General features: G+C 39.0%; 3 protein-coding genes across 4 annotated transcripts; 1 reads left to right on the top strand and 2 right to left on the bottom strand.

Moving 5' to 3' along the window:
* Positions 1 to 2564: 2564 nt before the first annotated feature.
* On the bottom strand, positions 2565 to 14389 carry LOC117484972 (serine/threonine-protein kinase 38-like). The gene is made up of 14 exons (XM_034133504.1): positions 14071 to 14389; positions 10451 to 10590; positions 9565 to 9616; positions 9345 to 9467; positions 9071 to 9154; positions 8846 to 8969; positions 8183 to 8337; positions 7768 to 7870; positions 7565 to 7626; positions 6397 to 6514; positions 6001 to 6124; positions 5789 to 5884; positions 5011 to 5102; positions 2565 to 4764 (listed from the first exon to the last, which is right to left on the bottom strand). The coding sequence occupies exons 2-14, from the start codon at positions 10576 to 10578 to the stop codon at positions 4640 to 4642; spliced, it is 1386 nt and encodes a 461-aa protein (XP_033989395.1). The 5' UTR covers positions 10579 to 10590; positions 14071 to 14389; the 3' UTR covers positions 2565 to 4639.
* A 1269-nt stretch (positions 14390 to 15658) lies between these two features.
* On the bottom strand, positions 15659 to 18758 carry med21 (mediator complex subunit 21). The gene is made up of 4 exons (XM_034133503.1): positions 18618 to 18758; positions 18100 to 18214; positions 17542 to 17642; positions 15659 to 16289 (listed from the first exon to the last, which is right to left on the bottom strand). The coding sequence occupies exons 1-4, from the start codon at positions 18657 to 18659 to the stop codon at positions 16110 to 16112; spliced, it is 438 nt and encodes a 145-aa protein (XP_033989394.1). The 5' UTR covers positions 18660 to 18758; the 3' UTR covers positions 15659 to 16109.
* On the top strand, positions 18718 to 22191 carry fgfr1op2 (FGFR1 oncogene partner 2). 2 transcript variants are annotated; one of them, XM_034133502.1, is made up of 6 exons: positions 18718 to 18805; positions 19788 to 19924; positions 20141 to 20258; positions 20362 to 20504; positions 20849 to 20962; positions 21740 to 22191. In XM_034133502.1, exons 2-6 carry the CDS (start codon positions 19790 to 19792, stop codon positions 21875 to 21877), a joined length of 648 nt encoding a protein of 215 aa, XP_033989393.1. In that variant the 5' UTR covers positions 18718 to 18805; positions 19788 to 19789; the 3' UTR covers positions 21878 to 22191. The 2 variants fall into 2 exon arrangements, with proteins under 2 accessions (XP_033989393.1, XP_033989392.1); XM_034133501.1 differs by having other exon boundaries at positions 18724 to 18993.
* The last annotated feature ends 205 nt before the right edge of the window (positions 22192 to 22396 follow it).

Raw genomic sequence — 22396 nt, 5'->3', positions numbered from 1 at the left:
AGAAACGTGTTGACCTATATATTATATAATGCGATGGACACGTGCCCACGGTTCGCTCTTTGACCCGTTTTTAAAGACCCGTATGATGTTTATTATACATCCATGGTCCCCGGTCACCGTGCACATTACCGAGCCGGAAACACCGCGAACCCCCTCCAAGATTGAAATAAATGTCGGTTAATTTAATGTCATTTTTTACAAATAAATCTTGGAGAGCTGTGAGTCCTGATCTGCAGGAGAGCTCCCTCTAGTGTTCTCAGTGCTAACCCCATTTATCTCTTACTCATCTATTCCAATTATTCTTTCCATATTTGCCTTTTTATTTAATCAACAGTGCAGAGATATAGAGAAAACAAAGATGAAAGACCTGCTCCCCTTCCCCCCAAAAACTAAGAAACCAAGACGACTGAAATATTTAATATATTAATGAACATTTCCTTAATTCCACAGATAGTTTCCTTCAAGTGTCTACAACAGTATGCACACAGCATTACACAAAATACCTCTCACAACATGGTCCTGGCCTAAGGAGGGGTTAGACTGGCAGGGGATATATTATTATAATATTTAATTGCTTAACGTGTGATAAAAGTGAAATGTTCTTGTACTCAATTCATTATAATTTAGCTCCCATTGAAGAAAAATGACACAATGGATTTCAAGTCATTTTGAACGTTTATAGAATTGCATGAATGCCAAATGCAGTATTCTTTTTATCTACTTTTGAAAAAAAAAAGTAATAATTTCTCTATTGCAACACAGGACATGAGTTTGACATTGAACTAAGTTACACATCACCTCACAACAAATAGCACGACTTTATGTCATTCATGAAAATGTCCCAAACAGTCACAGTTTCTCATGTAACTGTTTGGTTTTCAATACAGCATTTTGTATCAGTGCTTTACAGTGATACAAGTTAACCATAGACTGTATATAGAGTGGCGAAGTCCCTCCCCTTCCGGTGGACCTCCATGGGACCTTATTTCGGAAAAATTATGTATTGAAGTCAATGGAGAGAGAAAGATTATCTTTCGATCCCGTTTGAATTGTGCCACGAATTACACATATGATGTTTGTCAATTTAAAAGATAATTTTGCAAGTAAAAAAAAAAAAATGTGTCATAAAACTGTGAAGTAACACATTTGTTTGTGTGAAACGCTCAATGAACTACATCTCTGGTCAACAACACACGTCACCAAGATGGCCGTCACTACTGTCTTGTCAACAAAACGATTGACTATCCTCACTATCACCACAATGAAACACGTCCTGAAGAATGTCATGCAAAGCTGCCTGCCTGCCTGCCTTCCTTTGATTCTCTCTGAACTGCCTGGTCGTTTTAATGTTTAATGTCAACCATTTGTGCAGATAGCATGAAGTAGAGAAGATCGCTAGCGTTAGCGTTAGCATTTCTCCCCCGGGCTTAAATTGTGTATTATAGAATAATCACACCGGTGACAGTACTCTTCAAAGGGTTCACGAAATATGACTACTACTCTTACTGTTTAACATTTTGGGTTACTTCATGTTACTTCATGTTAAGGCTAATAAAAATGACAAGGCTGTAATGCTAACTAACGTGCTAGCTACTAGCTAGCATGATCCAGAGTACTCCTGGTCCTTTCATCAGACGGGAAGCGAAAGAACGAGCAAGACCCATTGCTGGTATAATAACAACCTGGTACTAAGCACACAGGCATCTTGTTAAAGTTATCTTATCTTAGCCAGCGCCATATAGATAGATTATATCTATATGGCGCTGATCTTAGATCTTAGTGGAGGAAAACAATTGTGACATCACTTACGCGACTCTGGGATTTGTAGTCTTTCTAGTTACGTATTTTTCATAGTCTTATATTTCAACAGTTTTACGACAAACTGTGACTTTTTTGACATGGAAATTATTTTTTAAGATTGACAAACATCATATGTGTAATTCGTGGCACAATTCAAACGCGATCGAAAGATACGTTTTCTCTCTCCATTGACTTCAATACATTATTTTTCCGAAATAAGGTCCCATGGGGCGGAAGTAGATGGGCGTGACTTTGCCACTCTATATAAAGGATACAACCAATAGACATACCCGCCAATCAGCAGCAGCCATCAACAAAATCCCCCATCATGCATCTGTCCTAGTCTTAGCATTGATTTGAATAGATGCTGCAGAATCGAGTCCTGAAACCCAGAATTTATTAAACTTCACTTTCTTAACACAAACTTAAGAGACTAACCTTTCTAACCTCAACATAAATACATAACGACACCCCCCACTGTTGAATTTGTAAGCTTCCAAGTGTCCTAATAAGACTACTAAACATCATCACGCTGAACATTAGCCACCTTTAGCTTAGGTGGTGACATAGTCAAGTGACAATGCTGTAGTTCCTTCATAGCCTAATGTTAGCTTATTACTCCAAAAAGGTAGTGTTTATGTAAAGATTATGTGTAAGTATCATACACTTTAGAGATTATTTTATGTAATGGTACAGAATCTAATGGAAATAACCCATTAGCTTTTGTCACGGGAATCAGGGCGATGCTAACTTTAGGGTAACTGTGGGTTGGACTACAGAATGACATCATCACTGCAGCATGGTATTTGGGTTACAATGATACTTTTGGATTTGTATTATGGCAGATTGTTTAAGTTTGTGTTTCTTGACATTTTCTGTTTGTAATTAAAGGGGCACTCGACGGATTTTCCATCAAAACAGTTCAATTAATTCTTCTGTATAATAAAAGCTGCTATCAAGTTGCATTATGGGAAGTGTAGGAACTTTTTTTGAAACGTCTCCACGCTGCAACAATTGTATACCATTTTTACAATTGTAAAGTTCCCCCATTTTAGGGTGATATAGAAATCATCCAATTTAAATACACTGAATATTAACACATCTCATTTTAAACAAACATAAAACATTATAAATAATTAAGATTTAACACATTGGCCATTCCTAATTTGCACACTGCTTATGTTGTTTCTACTAGCGACAATGCAGCTCTAAATCTTTATTATGGGTTATTGGCTATTTGTAACCGGACTACCTGGATAAATGAGTTAAACATAACAAATAATATCAACAGACGGTGTTATCACACACTCCTCTAATCTATCAGACTGAAAAACCACTTACTTTCTCTATCAATTCCTCAGAAATAGCACCACGATCGGTTCAGTACGGGAGCCCTGTGGTGTCTACAGTCTATATTTCCTGTCCCTGTATGTACATTAATAGCTATTGACACTCTGCTCACTCATCTTTCTACAGTGTAGAAATAGTAATGGCAATTTATTCCATCCCCAAGTGTAGCACTCTTGGAAAGGTGTTCTCGTTTTAAAAGGTAGTGTAAGTTAAGTGCAATAAGCCACAGCTACATGTGAATAGTTATTTGGTAACTATTTTTAGCGCTGTGAGTAAGACATGCCTGACATTAAGCTTTTAGGGCGCGGGGGAAAAGGTAACATTAAATACAGTAATTGGATACTTTATTCAAAATTAACAAAGTATACTTGTCTAAGATACCCACCAATATTCTAATTTAGTTTCTCAGAGGTGCACTGTTTTTATGAGCCCCTTGTTTACTCATATAACCAATACAAGTCTTTCTATACAGGCCCTTTTTCAAATGTTCCTCCCCTTTTAATAGCTTCATTAGTTTATAATACTAGTTCATACCTTCTGATTCATCTATGATAACATTGCAAGACATCTGGTTAAATATTTATCAGCTTTTTAAAAAGGCACTTTGCACGTTTTGCCATCTGAGAGGTAAGTTATTAGAATTAAATCTGGGGAAGTAATCATTAGCGTTAGACCTGATCTGAAAAACAACACAGCTGACACACTCTGCACTTAGATTGGCATGTATATGATTCAATCAGCATGACGGATCCAGCAGGGTTTTAACTTTAATTGAACTCCCTCATTCGTTTATATTTTCTATCCCTTCAATTTGGGATAGTATTTTGCTAAGTAGCACTACCAGGATCAGCAGAAGTTGTCTCACATGATGCTGCGGTTTCCGAAGCTTTTCTCCCAAAACATGATGCTTCCGACAGTCAGTAAATCTTTTTTTTACACTTTTTAAAAATAGATGATATCTGTTTTAGTTTGAGTAACTCTGAAATATGAAGCAGAGTGAGCCAAATATCTAGAAATCGTCCTACAACTTTCGTTTAAAATCCACAGACAGGAAGTGAAGGGGGCCTGTTTTAGTAGAGTCTTCAGTATGATACATTACGTTTGCATCAGAGCTAATTTAGACACCAGTGTAGAAACTGTGCAAATGATTTGTACTCAATCCTCATTCCCAATATTCCCTTTTGGCAGTAAGTCGCCTCTCCAGAAGCAATATGCTGCAGGTACATGCAGGGACGCTGATTTTAAAGTCCTAGTTATGGAGCTGGCCTGAGAGCTATGGCTAAAGACGGCACGTGTATACGATATATAAACAACCGAGGTAATGCGGTAACGCTCCTTCGTTTCCGAGCTCTTGTCGTTCTTGAAGCAGACCTAAATAAGTTGTGATAAGGGTTAAATGTATTCTGAGAGGCCAAGAGCCTTCAGCAGCAGCGGGGCTCCGGGGCCCGACCCTGTGTCCGTAAACGTCTGTTCCTGCTCCACAGCTCTGTCAGGCCTTCCCTGCCTTCATGTATGTGGGGATGGTGCCTCGCTGAGTCAGACCCTCGAAGCGCTTGTATGTGTAGTTCAGGAACACCCAATCCTTCGACTTAAAGTCCGGCTCCGTTGCATTAGCTGTCAATCAACACATGACAAAAGCAGGCGTTATTATGGCGTCAAAATGAAGGTATCATGGCCAACACAGATTATATAATGTAAATGAAAAGGCATGTTAAAGCTATTACAATAATAATAAGAAAAATCATTGTTTCAATCATCTGGCATTACTCATCTATGGCCTTCCTCTGTCTGAATGTGACTCTAGGCTTATGTTCCGCAATAATATATCTCAATGCAAGCAGAATATTTTATAAGACTAACCCGGCTGAAGGATGTCCGATTCAGGGAAGTCGTCAAAGTTCGAAGTGTCGTCGATGCTCTTGATTTCAATGGAGATGGCTGCTGGCCGCTCCCTGAGGAGGCAACAGGAAGAGGAAGAACACATACAGTTTTAAATCATACACATTCGAACACTCTGAATTTTCCTGAAACTGCTTTGTGCATTAGCAGTATTATCTATCATGCAAGAAGAGTCTTTTTCCAGACTATATAATATTGCTGGTTTCATCTGTGTTATGCACGGTATTCTCTGCTGACTTCATGGCTCTTAACTGGCCAAAAGGGGCCACAAGTGATCAACAACCGCTTCAGTCTGTGCGTGAGACGTTTGAGCGTTGAAGCTCTTGTAACTGCTTGTGTTTTTGAAACAGCTGGTAAGCTTTTCTTAAAATGCAGTTTTTCCCTGGGTTATTTCATATTTGTTCTACTTCCTTTGTCCTCTGGAGTTCTGGGAAATGTTCCAGCATGTTCCTGTATCCCTGTTGATTGTCTGAGTCTGTATTGTCTAACTCTTATCCTAATGTGTAAAGCTTTTCGAAAAGTGGTATAGCCTACAAATAAAGTTGTATTTATAGTTTTAGTTTTTGCCCCCAGAATCAGTGTACATTTATGAATGTGTCAACCATATGCATCAGGTTTGGTGGGAAAATCCATGAGGAAAGACTACAGAAATCAAAGGAAAACTGCACAGAAAGTTTTGCTATACTTCTCATCTGTTCAACGTGTGTAGGATGTTTTTTTTGTGAAAGTGTTTATGTACCTGATGTGCTCCCAGTCCACCGACTCAAAGAACTGATGACTTTTGATCTCCTCCACACTCACAGCTCCAACCCTGTTTTCAGGATCAGTGCAATACCTGTAACACACAAGGAGCACACTGATGATGTCACAGCATCTGGGTCATTTTGCTCTGTCCAGACTGCTGTCTGATGTGGCCTTCATGTGAGTGAATACAAATATATCTTTACTTACTTTAATATCAAGTCTTTGGCCCTCTCGGAGATGGGGACTTCAGGCGGGAAGACGAGCGTTTCCTTCCAGTTCATCACCTTCCTGTACGTCTCCTGCGGCGTCTCAGAGCAGAAGGGGGGGTAACCTGAACACAACAATTAGAACAATTTAAATATAAAATGCTGCTGATAGAGCAATACCAGCTGCAGAAGACACCTAATAACAGCACGTTTATCCATGTGTCAATCTACAGAGCAACTGGTAAAATATTTGTAAAAATACTTTGCAAATGTGTGCAAGTGTGGCCTGTACAGTGTGCTAAATATCTGTAAACTCATCTACACAATTGTGCAAAACATCTGTGATTTTCTTTTCCAAATGAATTTTATTTCACCACACAGGAAAAAGCATGCTTACCGATGAGCATTTCGTACATGATGACCCCCAGAGACCACCAGTCACACAGCTTGTTGTATCCCGTCTGCAGGAATACCTCCGGGGCAATGTAGTCTGGTGTTCCCACGGTAGAATAAGCCTGAAAGTCACACAGAAACAAAGAAGGGTTGGCATTTGTTTTAAAAATGATCAAAAACAAGATGGTAATACTGGACAGTCAAAGATGTTCCATACAGCCAAGGCAAGCTAGATTTAAAACTGGTTTAACTCATAATTTTTAAATATATTTGACCAATTATTTTCAAATGCAAGGTCAGATCATCAACTCCTTCTCATTGCTTAAAGGTCCCATGTCATGCTTTTCCGGTTATTACCCGTCCCCTTGTGTGTTATGAAGGTTTTTATGTATGTAAAAGGTCTGCAAAGTCACAAACCCTCAAAGTACACCCTGTAGCGAGTAAAACTCTAACACAGAAAATACCTGTCCCAGAACACCTCGTTGGAGATTTTCCTTTTCAATTTTTTTCTTCCTGGAACTAAGTGACGTAACGACGACCCCTCCGTGGATTGGTCAAAATGGACCAATCCGTGGAGCCATTACGTTACGTCCGCGGAGCCGTTACGTTAAGTCCGCGGATTGGTCCAAATTGACCAATCCGCGGACTTCCTCACACACACTCAATCTCAAACTCCCAGCCAGGCTGCGGGTGTGTGTGTGTGTTCGGGCTGGGTTTCGCTGTGTCTCGCAGACGGCCACTGGGCTCATAGAGAGGGGGGGCAGGAGCTCCAACAAGCCGTTTAGGACAGAGAGTGAATACACATACTATACAGAGATGCTGTATGAGAAACCAATGAGATTTTGGAACATTGCACAGTATAAATCTATTTGAGTATACCTCAACAATGGAATTATGATCAGTAGAAATGGCCATGACATGGGACCTTTAACATTTCTAAGACTTTTAAAGATTCTTAGCCATAATTTTGAGGCTACTGTGCACATTTCTGCAGAAACCATGAAGCAACATCTGTGATTTTTTTTTCTCTTTCTGCATGTTGCATCAGGTAAGTGCACAATTCCTTCTTCCTTATGCTGTGTCTCAATTCAAACACTTCTGTATTTACGAAGAAAGGTAAAATAGGCTATGAGCACGTGCTTGTTTCATTCAGTAAAATGCCAAAGTCTTACCAGCTGCCTCCGGTTCTTCTTCCAGGTTTCTGCTTTCCTCTTGGAGTTCATATTTTGAAAGGCTGCAAAAAGGTGAAGAGATGAAAAGTGATTATGTATTCAGTTACATGTTGTGGACTAAAGCAGTCTCTTTCTTGGGTCCACTTTTGATCTGGTTTCTATATTGTTTGGCTTTTATTGTGAAAATCAAATTTGTGACTCACAGAAATCGCTGGGCGGGTTGTGCGTCAGGTTCCTGTAGAATTCAGTGCGATGAGCCTTCTTCAGTCCCGTACACAGGCCAAAATCTGACAGCTTCACGTGTCCCTGTGAGAAAATACACCTTTGAGAAGTGTGTGTGTGTGTGTGTGTGTGTGTGTGTGTGTGTGTGTGTGTGTGTGTGTGTGTGTGTGTGTGTGTGTGTGTGTGTGTGTGTGTGTGTGTGTGTGTGTGTGTGTGTGTGTGTGTGTGTGTGTGTGTGTGTGTGTGTGTGTGTGTGTGTGTGTGTGTGTGTGTGTGTGTGTGTGTGTGTGTGTGTGTGTGTGTGTGTGTGTGTGTGTGTGTGTGTGTGTGTGTGTGTGTGTGTGTGTGTGTGTGTGTGTGTGTGTGTGTGTGTGTGTGTGTGTGTGCCTGCCTCACCCTGGAGTCCAGCAGCAGGTTGTCTGGTTTGATGTCTCTGTGGATGAAGCCCAGCTGGTGGATGGAGTCGATGGCCAGAACCGTCTCTGCGATGTAGAACTGTGTGGCCTCTTCAGACAGAGTGTCCTTCTTCATCAGCAGGGTCATCATGTCGCCTGGCAGCAAGGTCAGAGGTCACAACTACATTATAATACACAACATGTCTGTCTGGCTCATGTCTAACACAGAGTTATGTCACAGAGTAGCTGTATACTGTAATGTATCCAGTTTAATAAATGTCATAAACCCATCTACCCGTTTTCCAGTCTGCCCCTACAATTTAACTGTCAAATAAAGTTGAAAAAAATAAGAAATAAATACGAGAAAACACAACATAGAAGAGTGAACGTGCTAAGAAGAACATAATAGCGAGGGAAAAACAAACCAATCTTTTATTTACGATGAGGAACTTTCATTTGTTGATTTTTTTTTAAAGCAGTACCGTCTCAGTCCCTTTGGTCTCACTGTTCTTGTGATCCTGGAAGATTTTATTTTATCAGACCAAATGGCAACTAGCATAACTAAAAATAAATTAATGTTCATGCTGGAGGTCTCTTTTGATATGTAGGTCATAAGAGGCATTATATATAATATAAGTTCCCTGTAGTAACTCTGAGTGCAAACCTCCAGGAAGGAACTCCATGATGAGGTAGAGGTTCCTCTTGTCCTGGAAGCTGTAGAACATCTTTACCACCCAGGCTCCGTCAGCCTCCACCAGAATATCCCGCTCTGCCCGGATATGAGCGACCTGCAGAGAGACAGCAACGTAACACACCGAAAACAAAATATAAAGACATATAAAGTATGTTTAAGGATTATCAAGAACTGCGGTGCTGACAAACACTTCACCTGTTCTTTTTCCAGCATGTCTGCTTTTCTCAAAATCTTCATGGCGTAAATGTGCCCCGTGTCTTTTTTCTGCACCAAACGGACCTGAAGGAGATGGCAGTAAATTCATCAGAAATGTGAATAAAAATTGGATTATTTTCAAGGTAAATAATAAGGAGGAAAGTTCAAATAGAAAATGTATAAAGTTGTGATAAAAAAAACACAGACGATTGTGCCAAAGTGGACACATACACAATTAAAACTCACAAGGACCTAGGCTTTTTTTTGTATGTACCTCTCCAAAAGCTCCCCGCCCGATAACTTTGAGAGACTCAAAGTCATCCAAGCCGAGTCTCGTCCTCTTCAGTCGCAAGAACTCAGTCTCCTTACGGGCGTGCTGTGAGCGCCGCATTACTTTCTGCACGAAAAAGACACAAAGATTGTGAGAGAATACATTTTAAAAGAATTCTGTGACATGTTGAGGTCTGTAGGCGAGAAAACAAATCGTACTGTACCTCCTCATCTGGCAAACCCTCATCGTCCATGGCCTTCTCCAGCTTCTTCTGCCTATAAAAGGAAAACATGTTTTACAAACAGGGCTGCAAACAGGATCTTGTACATACAGTATTTGTCTTCAGTGATTGTATTAGTATGGTAAATGTATGATTTCCTTGGATCGTTTAATGTCTAAATAGATGCCCTTGTTGATGTTGCAAATGGAGCTACTGTTCTACAACATGTCAGACTTATATAAAGTATAAACTAAAAAAAGTAAGTGTTATTCTATCGTATTGAATTGTACCCATTGTCTTTATAGGTCCTTTTATGCTTTTGGGGGGTGTTCCCTTTCCTGTAGTGTGTTATATAGGATTTTGTGCATGTAAATGGTCTGCAAAGGCTAAAATCCCAAAGTTGTGATTCACCGGATGAATATATTATTATTTGTATTCATTTTTTCTTCTTCTTTGAGCGATTTGGTTTTTAAAAGCCCTAATGCCATAAATATATATTGAAGCAAAGATATTTGGTAAGACAAAAACATATTGTGAGAGACAAGGAGGGATAAGATGGTCAGATGTTCAAAAAAATACTCCTGTGTCAATCACATATTATGCAGAGGTTTAAACGGAAAGTTGCTAAGAACCAAAGCATGTCACCTGGTCTACAGATCAGCTCTCAGGTAATACGAGTTGTGCTCACACCTGAGATGAAGCGCCCTGCATTGTTTCCTTTTCAGCAGATGGAGTGACATTCAATGCTTCAAACAACAGCTACATTTACACGCAGAGAGGAACTGAGGTGAGGGGCTCAGGAAGTATGGTAAAGGTCATACAAGGCAGGTTAGAGCTAACAATTAACGCCAAGAGGAAAAGTGAGTGAGGAAATCTGCAGCAGCTTCACCTCATCTCCCGCTCCTCGTGCTGGGAGAGCAGGGTGCTGTAGAAGTTCTCCAGGGTCAGCTTGGCCACAGTCACCCTCTCCCGGGTGTGGTTGCTCATGGGAAGGGTAGCTGCAGTCTCTCCTGTCATGGCCACACCCTCCTGTGAAACATTAGAAGGAAACAACATCAGTCCAGTGTCTGTTAGTTTCTGGGGTTCATTGTACCATCAATTCAGTCTTTGACAAAATATATTTAACCTACGAGAGAGACAATTAGCCCTGGAGGACTTTAAGCATGTGTCCTATCATTACGGTCAGAGTAGTCCAGAACGGACAACCATCAAAACTAAAAACAATGGTGAAATCAAAGTGGAAATTGTGACTTTTATTATCTATTATGCTCCAAAATGCTGACTACTTCTCTTACTTTATTGCATTTAAAAAGTATCTTTCACTAGACCCGTCTACAACCAGTTATTTTAGGTTTTGAAAAGTGTTAAAACAGATGTTCCATGTATGACAAATTGATTGAGTGCCTTTTTTGAAATATAATGTTAATGAAGTCTCCAAGACTCATGAAAAATTATCTAGTGCTTTACTTTTCCCTTCAGTGTACAAGACAAACAAGTGTGCTCCATGTTTGCATTTCAAAGAGTGCAGCTATGGTCCCTGGTACTGAAATAATATTCTGACCCCAGATCAGAACATGTGCTCGATGCCTCGTGGTCTGCAGGCTTTCATTCCAGGAACTAATCAGTGACATCTCCACAGATCTTTACAAACCAAAGTCACCTGAGGAGGCCCACCAATCATTTGCGTCACAGCAGAACAGCACTTATCAATGCTTGACTTTGTGAATGTATTGGAAATGACTTAAAAACACACACATAGCAGTGAGGTGGAGGACTGCAACAAAAGGGAAAAGAGTTTTGGGACAGGAAGAGGGGGTATGTGTCACCAATACGCCATCAGTCAGTATGAATGGGCCGGATTAGCTCTCACAGAGATTAAACAGCCCAGCAGCTCAGAGATAGGAGCCATGTTTCTTCTAGTCACAGGCCCAACAACCCTGCAACAACAAGACACTTCCGGAATTCTGAGAAAAATCTATGAATCACTCACTGCTGCGAATTGGAAGGTTTAAGTAAAAAAAACAGGACACGAGAAAAAAGGGATCTGAGATACAAAGACCTGTACAGATTTACCTGAGTGCAACACCAGGAAACTCAGTGTAAATGGGGACCCCAGTTAGGACCAACCAAAAAAAGAGAATGTTTAAGTAGTATTAATTCAGTTTTTGTGGTCTCAGATAGACCATGTAAGCCCCATGTGATGTAACTTTTCTGAGAAGATGCACATCAATTATGTAGCTTTACATATTGTGCCGCAACTACAATTCATTGATTTATGTGCTGATTATTTGTATGTCTATAAATGCCAATGTCCATCCTTTGTCTTTAAAAGGAAAGCAGCTAATCTCAATATTGGAGAGGCTGAAAACAGCAGTTTCTGACATGTATGGTTGTTCAAACCCTATATCACTTCCTCTAATATTACACCACGCCACAACTTTACACAGCCCACATCTATACGTCTCAAAGGATTCACCAGATAGGTAACCTCTCTCCATTCATGGAGTTGACATGGTACTTCACATTCAGTCACTTAGTACGCACATTAACTTGTTAAGTGTTTGTACATGTGTTGATTTCTTTTTTTTCAATTGTTTAGAGCTTTTAAATAGTTTGTACTTGGTCTGTAGAGATCGAATGACGGTTAAAGGCTATTAAATCGGAATAACCACTTGTATTGGATAAAACATCTTGTATTTCATCAATGCATTCAATTTAAGTATTATAAAATCCCTCATTCTAATGTCTATCAATTTGCTTCAGGGATATTGAACAATTGAAATCAATTGTGTACATATGAGGTCATGGATGCCTTTTGCTTGTTTCCCCGTCTAAGTGGAAAATGCCTTAAGACTGAGGAATTCAGTTTGGCTCGAGGTGAAACAGATCCTTCCCCTAGCTAAACAAACAACACTACACCATACATGGAAAATAAGCATGCAGCCTAATGAGTGGACAACCTGCCAAAACTGTGATCTACCAATAGAGTTTACAACAAGCTTATAGTGTACATAGTGTTTCTTCATCTAACTGAATATGTGTAAAATGGTGTGTGTATGGAAACACACTCCACCCTTAAAGTACTGTAAGTGGGTGGACAGGAAACCTATCCCACTCTGAATGAAAGGGCTCAGTCATGATGCCAGGGAGAGGAATGGGGCTCACACACACAAAAATAAATTCATTATGCAGAGTCATCTTATATGTCGTATATTTATCCAGTACTTGGCTGATATATACACTTCAGGATATGCTGCAAATTTGGAAATAAATGTCCAAAAGAACAGTATTATCATCATTAAGGCAGCCATAAACAAGCTACACATGCAGTAGGGTCTTCTTGTTAGGACGATTATTGAAATATTGAAATAATAATAATAAAGCTACCAATGACTTTACACTGGAGGAAGTCAAACTACAGCTAAGCTACCAAAGAGACAGATCTAGTTTGTTTAACTAAAGCTACTTCAAACTCTTTTGTAAAAAAAAAAAAAAAGATGAATTGTTAATGTACCTGTGATGGTAAATTATAACAAAGTATAATTGATACAAATGACATACCAGCTAAAAATGTGATTGTTTAAAAAAGTGGCCACAACTCACAGGTTATACATAAACTAAACAAATACCCTACTAAAAAATAATTTAACTTATATTCAGAGAGAATTTGGTGTTTAAAGAGGTTCAATTACAGAAAAAAGCAATAGTAAACAACATGTATTGTAGTTTCAGTAGTCATTAACTACATAAAAAATGCAAAGGGATATTGAACTAACATTTCTTGAGGGACTATGCGAATATGTATTATGCACTATATTAGGCTATGAAACATATTATGTGCTATTACATTTTGTAGTAATTTTAACCAGAGATGGAACAAGTACAAATTATTTGCTTAAGTAAAAGTAGGAATACTACAATAGAAGAAGTACTCAGTTACAAGTAAAAGTCCGTTCTAAATTGTAGTTCAGTAAAAGTAAAAAAGTATTAGCATTAAAAAACTACCAAAAGTAAAAGTACTAGTTGTGAAAAAAAGCCATTTCAAGCACCAGATATGTTTAAATTATTTGTATAAGACTTATTGTTGCATTTATGTCTTCATCACTTCAATGCTGCACTTGGTAAAAGTGGGGTTTATTTGAATGACTTTATACACTATTGTTTAGCTTAACCTATAATAGTATAATATAATGTGTTAAGTAAAGTATAAAGTAGCATAATTTGAAGATACTCAAGTAAAGTACAAGTACCTATAGGTTTTACTTAGGTACAGTACTTGAGTAAATGTAGACTTAGTTACATTACACCACTGATTTTAACTAGGGCTTTTACTACATGTAACGTTGGTTAACTGCTCGCAACACACTCGACATACTACTAGATACTATTCATGTTATATACAGAAATACGACATTTTGTTGCTGTGTTGTGTTAGCTAGCTATTTGTCCGCTATATTATATACAGCATACATATATAGGGAGCATTCTGCGGTAAATGTGTTGACTTACCTCCGTTTCCGGCTCCAGAGTTAACTATCGGCTGGCCGCCACCCCTCGATATAAGAGAAATATAATGTGTATTTTCTGCCTAATATTAGGCTCCAGTTATCCCTCCAGAGGAACTCTCAGCACAGTAAACAACACCGAAATCAACGCCAAATCATAACAGAAATCCTGACGTTGACGGCAAGCTAACCTGACATAATTCTTTACTTTATTTTACTCCATTATTTGTTCCCGCTGACCTCAAAATGCCGTATATTCCCTGTCTTTATCGCTATAAAATAAGGAATAAGCAAAGCTGCTTCCTGGGACCGTTGGTCTCATCCATCAGACGTTCTAGGCACGCAACGGCATACGCAGGCATTTGATTGACGTTGGAAAGAACCTATCACGAATGAGGAAAGAGAAACGTGGTTAACAGTGGCCAATCATTGTGCAATATACTTGAAAGTGACATGTGCTTCAGCCAATGAGAAGATTTAAACCGCCCCTGCAAGGGATGCGTTCATTTGGCTAGCAAACATTTGCATGCAGCTATGAAAGACTGGACTGTAGCCTCAGTAGTTAATTTTATTCATTATGCTTAGCGCAAACCTATAATAAAACATGATATTAAAAGATAATACTGTGTTAGTATCATATTACACAAACATTACTGTCAAATACTAATCAGTTCTTTCACACAAAAATAGGAACTACATGAGGGCAACTAAGGTCAATAAAAGGTCACATTGTGATCAAACCTACAATTTGCAGTTTTTTGATAAAAATAGATATAAGAAGAATCAATAAATCACTAATACAAACATGAAAAGTTATAATCTAAACCACATATTTTATAATATAACTATATGTGCCTTCTGACAATACAGGAGAAGATGAGAGGATAACTTAAAACATAATCGTGTGCCACTGATAAACACACCACAGCTATATTCTGTGAATATTCTAAGAGGAAAAACAAAACTTAAAATATGTTCACTGTTTAAACTCGACACTGCAGATTTAGTCTTCATTCTGTGCAATCTAGAAATTCCACAGGAAACTGACTTGTTTCCTCCAATCAACCAGCAAGGATGCTTAGAAATGCCTTCAATTCGCCAAACGAAATACTAAATAGAACTGAAAACAGAAGATAACACCACCAACAAACTAGTGTTGACCAAAAGATACCTTGGGCTGTTTTCTGTGCCATAAATCTCATTTTTTGGATGGGTTGAGTGCTTTTACTATGAGCCACGATGACATCATGCACAGAGGTGCAGGGTGCACCCTGTTAACACGTCATGATGTGGTGTCCAGCAGACAAGGCCGTTTTGTTTTTTTCTCGCATCAATGGAGCCCACTGAGCTGCTAAACAGCAACTATATTTAGATTTGGGTTATAGACTTTCTGGCCTGCAGCCCAAGCTTTATAAAGTTCAGTCTGAAATAAATCAAGGGAATAAATGTTCTCACTTCTCATACTGAATCTTGAATTGTTTTCAGCAGCCCTATTCCCCATTAAAGCCCTCAGCAGCTCATTTTTCCCCCCATGCTATTTTTTACCAACTTATGACATACTGAAATGTCATGAAATAGACTAAAAACAGACGTTAGTTCCTCAAAAATGTTTTTCCAAGCTTTATTAAAAAAAACAACACTTCAGATTTACAATGAGCTGAGAGGGTTTGTTAGTTGCAAAGTGTCCAGGTTTTTCAATACAGATAAGAATATAATTTCATTCATAAATATACAAAACAGACTTAACCAATGTACAACATAAAAAACATGACAGGGTGGCCATTTGGACCATACACAAGTATCTTGGCACCAGCAGTAAGGTCCATATATGAAACAGTGAGTATGTGAAGACCTTTTTCAGCGTGTGTTTGCCTTGAGACTGGGGGCTGCTGTGGGACAATACCATCTCAATAAGCAACTCAATTATCTTACATTTCAAATGACCTTTACAGGCATTTTCAGCATATTTTGGAGTTTTTTAAGGTTTGAAAAAGGGTAAAAATAAAGTTTTAAAATTAAGGAAAAGACAGATTATTGTCCGGGTCAGGATTCGGCCGGGGTGGGCTGGGGGGGTGCTCCGTTGCGGGTGCGGAGCTGAGACTGGGCGATGTCAGCCAGGGCACTCTGGATCTTCTCCAGAAGCATGTCCCCGCGGTACACCACCTCCTCCAGACGGGCGGCTGCATCGTGGTTCTCTTCCTCCAGCTGCCGCAGACTGGCCGCCTGATGGAGGGCACATTCAGCACAACTTTATTATACAAATATAGTTGTGGCGCAAACAATCATTTGTTTTAAAGCCTCATAATTTAGAGTTGTAGTGATAATATCTCTGAGACACCAGATTATGTCACACGTCACAACTGTGATACGTCTGTTCTAGGTGTGGCAATACAAGAAAATATGCAGCACCGACACAACTTTGCCATATTTTGCCAAATATTACCAGGCAATACCTTTGTATATATGAAGAGTTTCAGTTTTTTGTTTAGTTCCTACTGCATCATTTAGTAATTTATGTTCTTATTACCTTCTATTTTGAGTTTCCGTATGTTGTTATTTTTTTTTTTATTCATACGTGAATTCCCCTCTGTGGGATTAATAAAGGTATTCTGATTCAGATTTTTAAATACCTACATTTATATACAGCCTGAAAAACACATCAAAAAAATCAAGGAGATCCTTTAAAAAAAAAAAAAAGATAATTATAACCAAGGTCCTGACTTTGTATTGTTGTAGGAGATTGTGTTGGAAAATGTAGCATTCAGCTAAAAAGTAAAACCATTATTATCTTTTTTTAGTGATCTTCAGAATCAGAATACCTTTATTAGTCCCACAGAGGGAAAATTAACTTAAACAAAAAACATATCTCAACTGATTTGGATTTCAGTTGTTGAACTCTCCTACTGGTGTTACTTTGGATGTAGTGTAAAAGATCAGTGCTTAAAAATATTGGAACTCATCATCAGCGGAATACTATTTATAACAGTCACTACATAATATACCGTTCTATTTTCAGGAAGCAGAACAACACAGAAATAGAGGCAACATTTCTTCTCTATTTCCATTGAGAATACAATTCTAAAAAATAAATCACTGACCCTGAAAAACATGTAAAATATTCTTCTGATAAGTTGTTGCATCTGATTTTTAGAGGTATTCAGATTCATCACAAGGGCAAAACAGTTTTTTAAGAGTTCTTAAAATGTCTTTAAACAAGCAAACCTTAATCTATAGTTCATATATTTATTTTTGAAAGTTTTGCAATATGATTTAGAACAAAAATATATATATAGTCCATGACTATAATAATTTGTTTTAAGAGCAGACAGACACGTAGCTGTACAAGCATTCAGCTGGCTCCCTCTGCTGACAGGAAGCATGAAATACTAACTTGGTTTTTCTATGTTTTTACCAGGGAATGTGTAAGTGAAATGCAGGAGATGTGTGTGTGACAGATGTTAGTGAATGTACAGACCTGCAGAGCTGCAGTGGACTCCTCACTGGGCAGAGAGTCGATGAGTACATCCACATCTTTGGCTGTTCTGGCGATCAGGGCTGCAAATAGCTGGGCATATTCTGGATGAGGATTAAAAACATTTAAAAGGTCATCCTAATGTTGAATAAATGACGTTTCTATCTACTTTAAGCAGAGTCTGTAGAAATACGGAACATTTCCCTGACTAGTTGTAATTAAGGAATTGCTCATTAAAAATAAATATGTCTTATTAATAGGAAAAACTATATGTAATGGTGGCACGTTTTACCTGCCACAGCTAACCTGTATTAGGCAGGGGGGAGATGCTAATTCAATTCCATGCCTGTAAATCTTCAGCAAAAGATAAGACTGAAAATAACATGTGGCTGTAGTATATTATGCATTAGTCACATCTCACAATACCCCATGTCTTTTTAATAGGATTATTCGTTTGGTGCATCAATGATGTAGTCCTGAAAGTGTTGAGAAGGTAGATAGAATGAGAAAAGACAGAGACAGAAAAGTAACTAACAAAGATAAGTGACTTAAATAATGGACCTTCGGTTGGGTTTGCTGGCTGGTCTTTGTTGATAGCCGTCTGGATGTTATTGAAGGAGGCAGGAGGAGCACACTGCTGCAGGACGCCGATGGCATTGCAAAACTGATCTGCAAGCTGCACACACAAAAACATCAGGATTCAAAATCAGAATCCCTTTATTCGTCCTACAGAGGGGACATTTACATTTACATTGCACATTCATTCAAGCAGGGAGCTATATACATACATGATGAATTATAGGAAGTATTCAGCACCCTGTTAGCTAGTAAGAATGGTGGCTCCAATGCTTTTACACTAACTTATGCTGTGTGCAATGTGCATTAACCTGAAGTTGAACCAGTTGTTGGTTAACGTTACAGGCCCTGGTCATCAGCTCACATTAATGTAGCGATGTTAAGCGGTTACTCAAAACAATGGGGCTACTAGACTGACCAGTTACTTTCTTGAGATAATATTAGCAGTCAACATAAAGTTAGTATGTGTAAATTGTAGTTTAAAACACGCAAATGTGTCTTACCGAATTGACAGCGTCTTGTAGTTGTGTTAGCCTGTCCGCCATGTTTTCTGTATTTTGGCAAAACTATCGCGAGAATGCCCGTGAAATAAAAACAAACATCGCGGGATTTGGACGTTACTTCGGAAGCTTTATCATTCGGATAGCTGTAACCACCTAAACTATCTCAAGACGGAATTTACAGCACACAAGTAAAGTGTTTGAACACGTGGATGTCTGCTGTCAAATCCATGTGTTAACGCTGCATCAGAACCACTAACGTTACATGTAGTTCCTTGATGGGAACTCATGTTAGCCTGTAGCTAGTATTAGCTACTAAACATCAACAGGAAGTAACGGACTAGCTAAACTACAATGTCTTGCACTTTGAGTTCTGCAGGTACGAGAGGGTCTTCTTTTACTAATATTCTAACTTTTAAAAGAACTGTCAGAAATGTCAGTCGAGCAGAGTCTACCAGTAAGAGCAACATGTTTGTCATTGCATTATAAGTGTGGTTAGTAAGTCACCTAATAAGTTAGCTGCTGGTAATATTATGTTACACCTAGCTAGTATACTCAACCATACTGTTTACTACAGCAAAGATACGCATTCCGTACTACCACTCAATAAATATAACCCCTTAAAACATGTCAGCTTAAGCTAATTAGCTGACAGCAGCTGTCATTCAAGATGTTACGAGGAAGAGGGTAGGCTTAGCAACGAGCTAAATGCTACATGAACAATATGAATGGTGTTTTTGGTTAGTTCTCTGAATTCATGTGTTTGTACTTTATTCTGGACATTGTCCTATGCAATTAATGTTACTTGTATTAACTTTAGTGACTCCTAAATGGAAATAATCTCATAATCTAAAGGTGTACACATAGGGAGCTTACGTTTCTGTTGGTAGGAATCTAACCTTGAGATCAGTAAGTGATGAACGATAGCTTGATGAGTCCTTCATTGCTTTATCTGGCTCAATTTAAAAGATTAAAAGATAAGATACAGTCCACGGCACAAGGTATATTTACATGCAAGAACTTTGAGCCAACTCAGTAAAGTCATTAAATGAGACTGGAGAACATTAGCCTGGCTTTTACAACACAATTTAAAATGTCATTGATAGCTTACATGCAGTGTTGGCAAGGTTCATATTGAATCCTTCATATTAATAATGACTTGTTTTTCCTTAGGCATGAACTGTACCATAGAGAAGGTCCTGTCAGACGCCAAATCCTTAGTGGAGAGGCTTCGTAACCACGACAATGCTGCAGAGATGTTAATTGAACAGACAACATCGCTCAACAAGCGAGTGGAGGCCATGCAACAGGTATGGTGTCGCGTTGAATGTAAATGTTTTTATAGATGCTTCAACACAAAACTACTGAAACAAACTACAAAACATTGACATACTGGTGTATAAAAAATTGGCAAATCACTTTAAAGAGAGTTTTTAAAGTTTAATTTCAAAGCCTGACCATTTTTGGGATTTTCTTTTAGGCTAAAATCATCCAGTTGTTTAATCTGAGTTGTTTCTTGTTGTTAGTACCAGGAGGAGATCGACTCATTGAACCAGGTGGCCCGACATCGTCCTCGTTCTAGTCTGGTCCTAGGAATCCAACAGGAAAACCGCCAGATCAGAGACCTCCAGCAGGAAAACAAAGGTACGCAGTTAATTTGTGATACTAACTTAGCTTTGGGATCTGTTTTAATGAACACAAAATAAATGTAGTACGCAAAACAACCCCAAGTTCCCTATTTCTGCAGAGCTACGGTCGTCGTTAGAGGAACACCAGTCTGCCTTAGAGCTCATCATGACCAAATACAGGGAGCAGGTGTTCAGGCTGCTCATGGCCAGCAAGAGGGACGACCCGACCATCGTGACCCAGCTGAAGGAGCAGCACACCACGGTCAGGGAGGCCCACTTGTTCTTTTAAGTGCCCTCTCATTTGGGGAATATTAGATAATACATGTGACACTTGTAACTTGTCAGCATCAAGCAACTAAAGACTAACTTTAGCATAAACACAAAAAAGGATATATACACTTTCCCTACTAACACTGTCTCTGATATTAAGAATGTTGTTTATCATTCAGGCCTATTGAAATTGCATTTGCGTCAGCCTCAGAAAGTGTATTGCATTTATCAAATTAACAGCAGCAGCAAATGTTTAAAAAGGGTCCATGTAGAAAATATTGAACATATTCCAGTGATAAAAGGAGTGTTTCTAAAAAAGAAATGTCATCTTTGTAGGAAATGCAGGCACACATAGACAAGATCAATGAGATGGCCTCTGTGATGAGGAAGGCGATAGAGGTGGACGAGGGGGGAATATGTGAAGACGAGGAGAGGATTAAACAGCTCGAGGTAAGAAAACATGTCCCCCCATACTTCTACATGCACTTCCAACAGTTGTCCACAAACACTTGCTGGTGGGTTCTTTTACACAAAACACAAAATCCTAAGCACTTGATAAACACATGTTTGTTCTCGCTAACTAACACAGCGCATGAAATTCCAGAAAAATCTATTCTAGTGAGAGTAACATTGTTAAATAGGTAGTAGTGAAAGAACTATGACCAAAACAATCAACAGACAGCACTGGTTAAAATGACAGAAGCCCCCTCATTCTGGATATACATAAAACCCAGTTAAATCCCTTCACATTTTAAGTACCCAGTCTATAATGTTATGTTGTGAATTTGAAAGCAACAGAAACAGCGACTGTAGAGACAACAAATTCCTGCATCTCCATCTGTACCTAAATGTTCCATTCAGTTTAATAAGCCAGTTGTGGACCCAGACTGTGACCAAGATGATTATGTAAATGCACAAAATGGCAATAGCCGCGACCATGTTTATATATTCATCCATGCGTTAATGCATTTACACACACAACCCCTCAAATACTTGTCCAGCTTCCTAAGGGCAACACTGGCAGGGAAAGCTGCAGAGAAGTCACTGAGATAATGAATTTAAGTAAGACTGATGGTATATGTGGTGATATGATTGATTCGAAATCACTAATGTAAATTCAGACCCTGTTCCTTAAATGAAAAGCAAGCTACACATCAGTATTTATAGATAGTAGTAGTGTTGATAGTATCCCATCTGAATGTATGGCTATATGTTTGTGTTTGTTAGCTGGAGAACAGTGGACTGCGAGAGCTGCTGGGAATCAGTCGAGAGGCGTTCCTGGTTCTGAAGAGAGAAGAAACATCAGAGAGCACGTCACTGTCGCCGCTGCTGAGCAGCGCTGACGTCAGCCTGAGAAAGAGTTAGAGAGCCCTCGGTGACTACACCCCCCCCCCCCCCTTGCTGCTGCCACATACAAACACATACCACTTAATCTTTCCCCCTACAGATAGTCAGAAGATCTTATCCCTTCTCCTGGAGCCTTCACAGGGAGATGCTGCATCCTCGTCTGGGGACTCAGACACATGTAGTGTGAACACACATCTTCCTCTTTTTTTGTTGGTACTTTTGTTTTGTTTGCTAATTTAGCCAGCATGCATGAGTCTGTAGTGTCTGAGATGTTTTAATGCGTGAATGGGTAAAAGAAGGGCTTGAGTTCAAATAAATCCGTCAACATGAAATGGTCTCTGCTTGGTTGATATTGATTTCATTTTACTTTCAAATGACAAACCCCATGTTTTTGGTACTGTTTTTTACACTCTTCTCACTTTCCACCTTCTCGTTGTAACATCATTTCATCAGCAGCTTAAAAGCAGAAATAGAAACATTTTCCAACACACAGGATCTGCTGAAACATCCACCTTCTATTTCTGCTGCAGAACTACA

The sequence above is a fragment of the Trematomus bernacchii genome, unplaced genomic scaffold (assembly GCF_902827165.1).
Source record: "Trematomus bernacchii unplaced genomic scaffold, fTreBer1.1, whole genome shotgun sequence".
NCBI lineage: Eukaryota > Metazoa > Chordata > Actinopteri > Perciformes > Nototheniidae > Trematomus > Trematomus bernacchii.
This window is presented reverse-complemented; position numbering and strand designations above follow the sequence as displayed.

What these genes read in the sequence shown, in the direction of transcription:
- LOC117484972 (XM_034133504.1), bottom strand. Translation starts at nt 10,578, where the DNA reads ATGACAGGAGAGACTGCAGCTACCCTTCCCATGAGCAACCACACCCGG. An exon ending in CATGTACGAAATGCTCATCG is followed by an intron (nt 6,125 to 6,396) that starts GTAAGCATGCTT and finishes TGTTGTGTTCAG; the next exon opens with GTTACCCCCCCTTCTGCTCT. An exon ending in GTGGACTGGGAGCACATCAG is followed by an intron (nt 5,103 to 5,788) that starts GTACATAAACAC and finishes TTGCCTCCTCAG; the next exon opens with GGAGCGGCCAGCAGCCATCT.
- med21 (XM_034133503.1), bottom strand. Translation starts at nt 18,659, where the DNA reads ATGGCGGACAGGCTAACACAACTACAAGACGCTGTCAATTCG. An exon ending in TACAAGACGCTGTCAATTCG is followed by an intron (nt 18,215 to 18,617) that starts GTAAGACACATT and finishes TTGTGTGTGCAG; the next exon opens with CTTGCAGATCAGTTTTGCAA. An exon ending in GCCAGCAAACCCAACCGAAG is followed by an intron (nt 17,643 to 18,099) that starts GTCCATTATTTA and finishes ATCCTCATCCAG; the next exon opens with AATATGCCCAGCTATTTGCA.
- fgfr1op2 (XM_034133501.1), top strand. Translation starts at nt 18,969, where the DNA reads ATGTCTTGCACTTTGAGTTCTGCAG. An exon ending in GAGTGGAGGCCATGCAACAG is followed by an intron (nt 19,925 to 20,140) that starts GTATGGTGTCGC and finishes TCTTGTTGTTAG; the next exon opens with TACCAGGAGGAGATCGACTC. An exon ending in TGAAGGAGCAGCACACCACG is followed by an intron (nt 20,505 to 20,848) that starts GTCAGGGAGGCC and finishes TCATCTTTGTAG; the next exon opens with GAAATGCAGGCACACATAGA.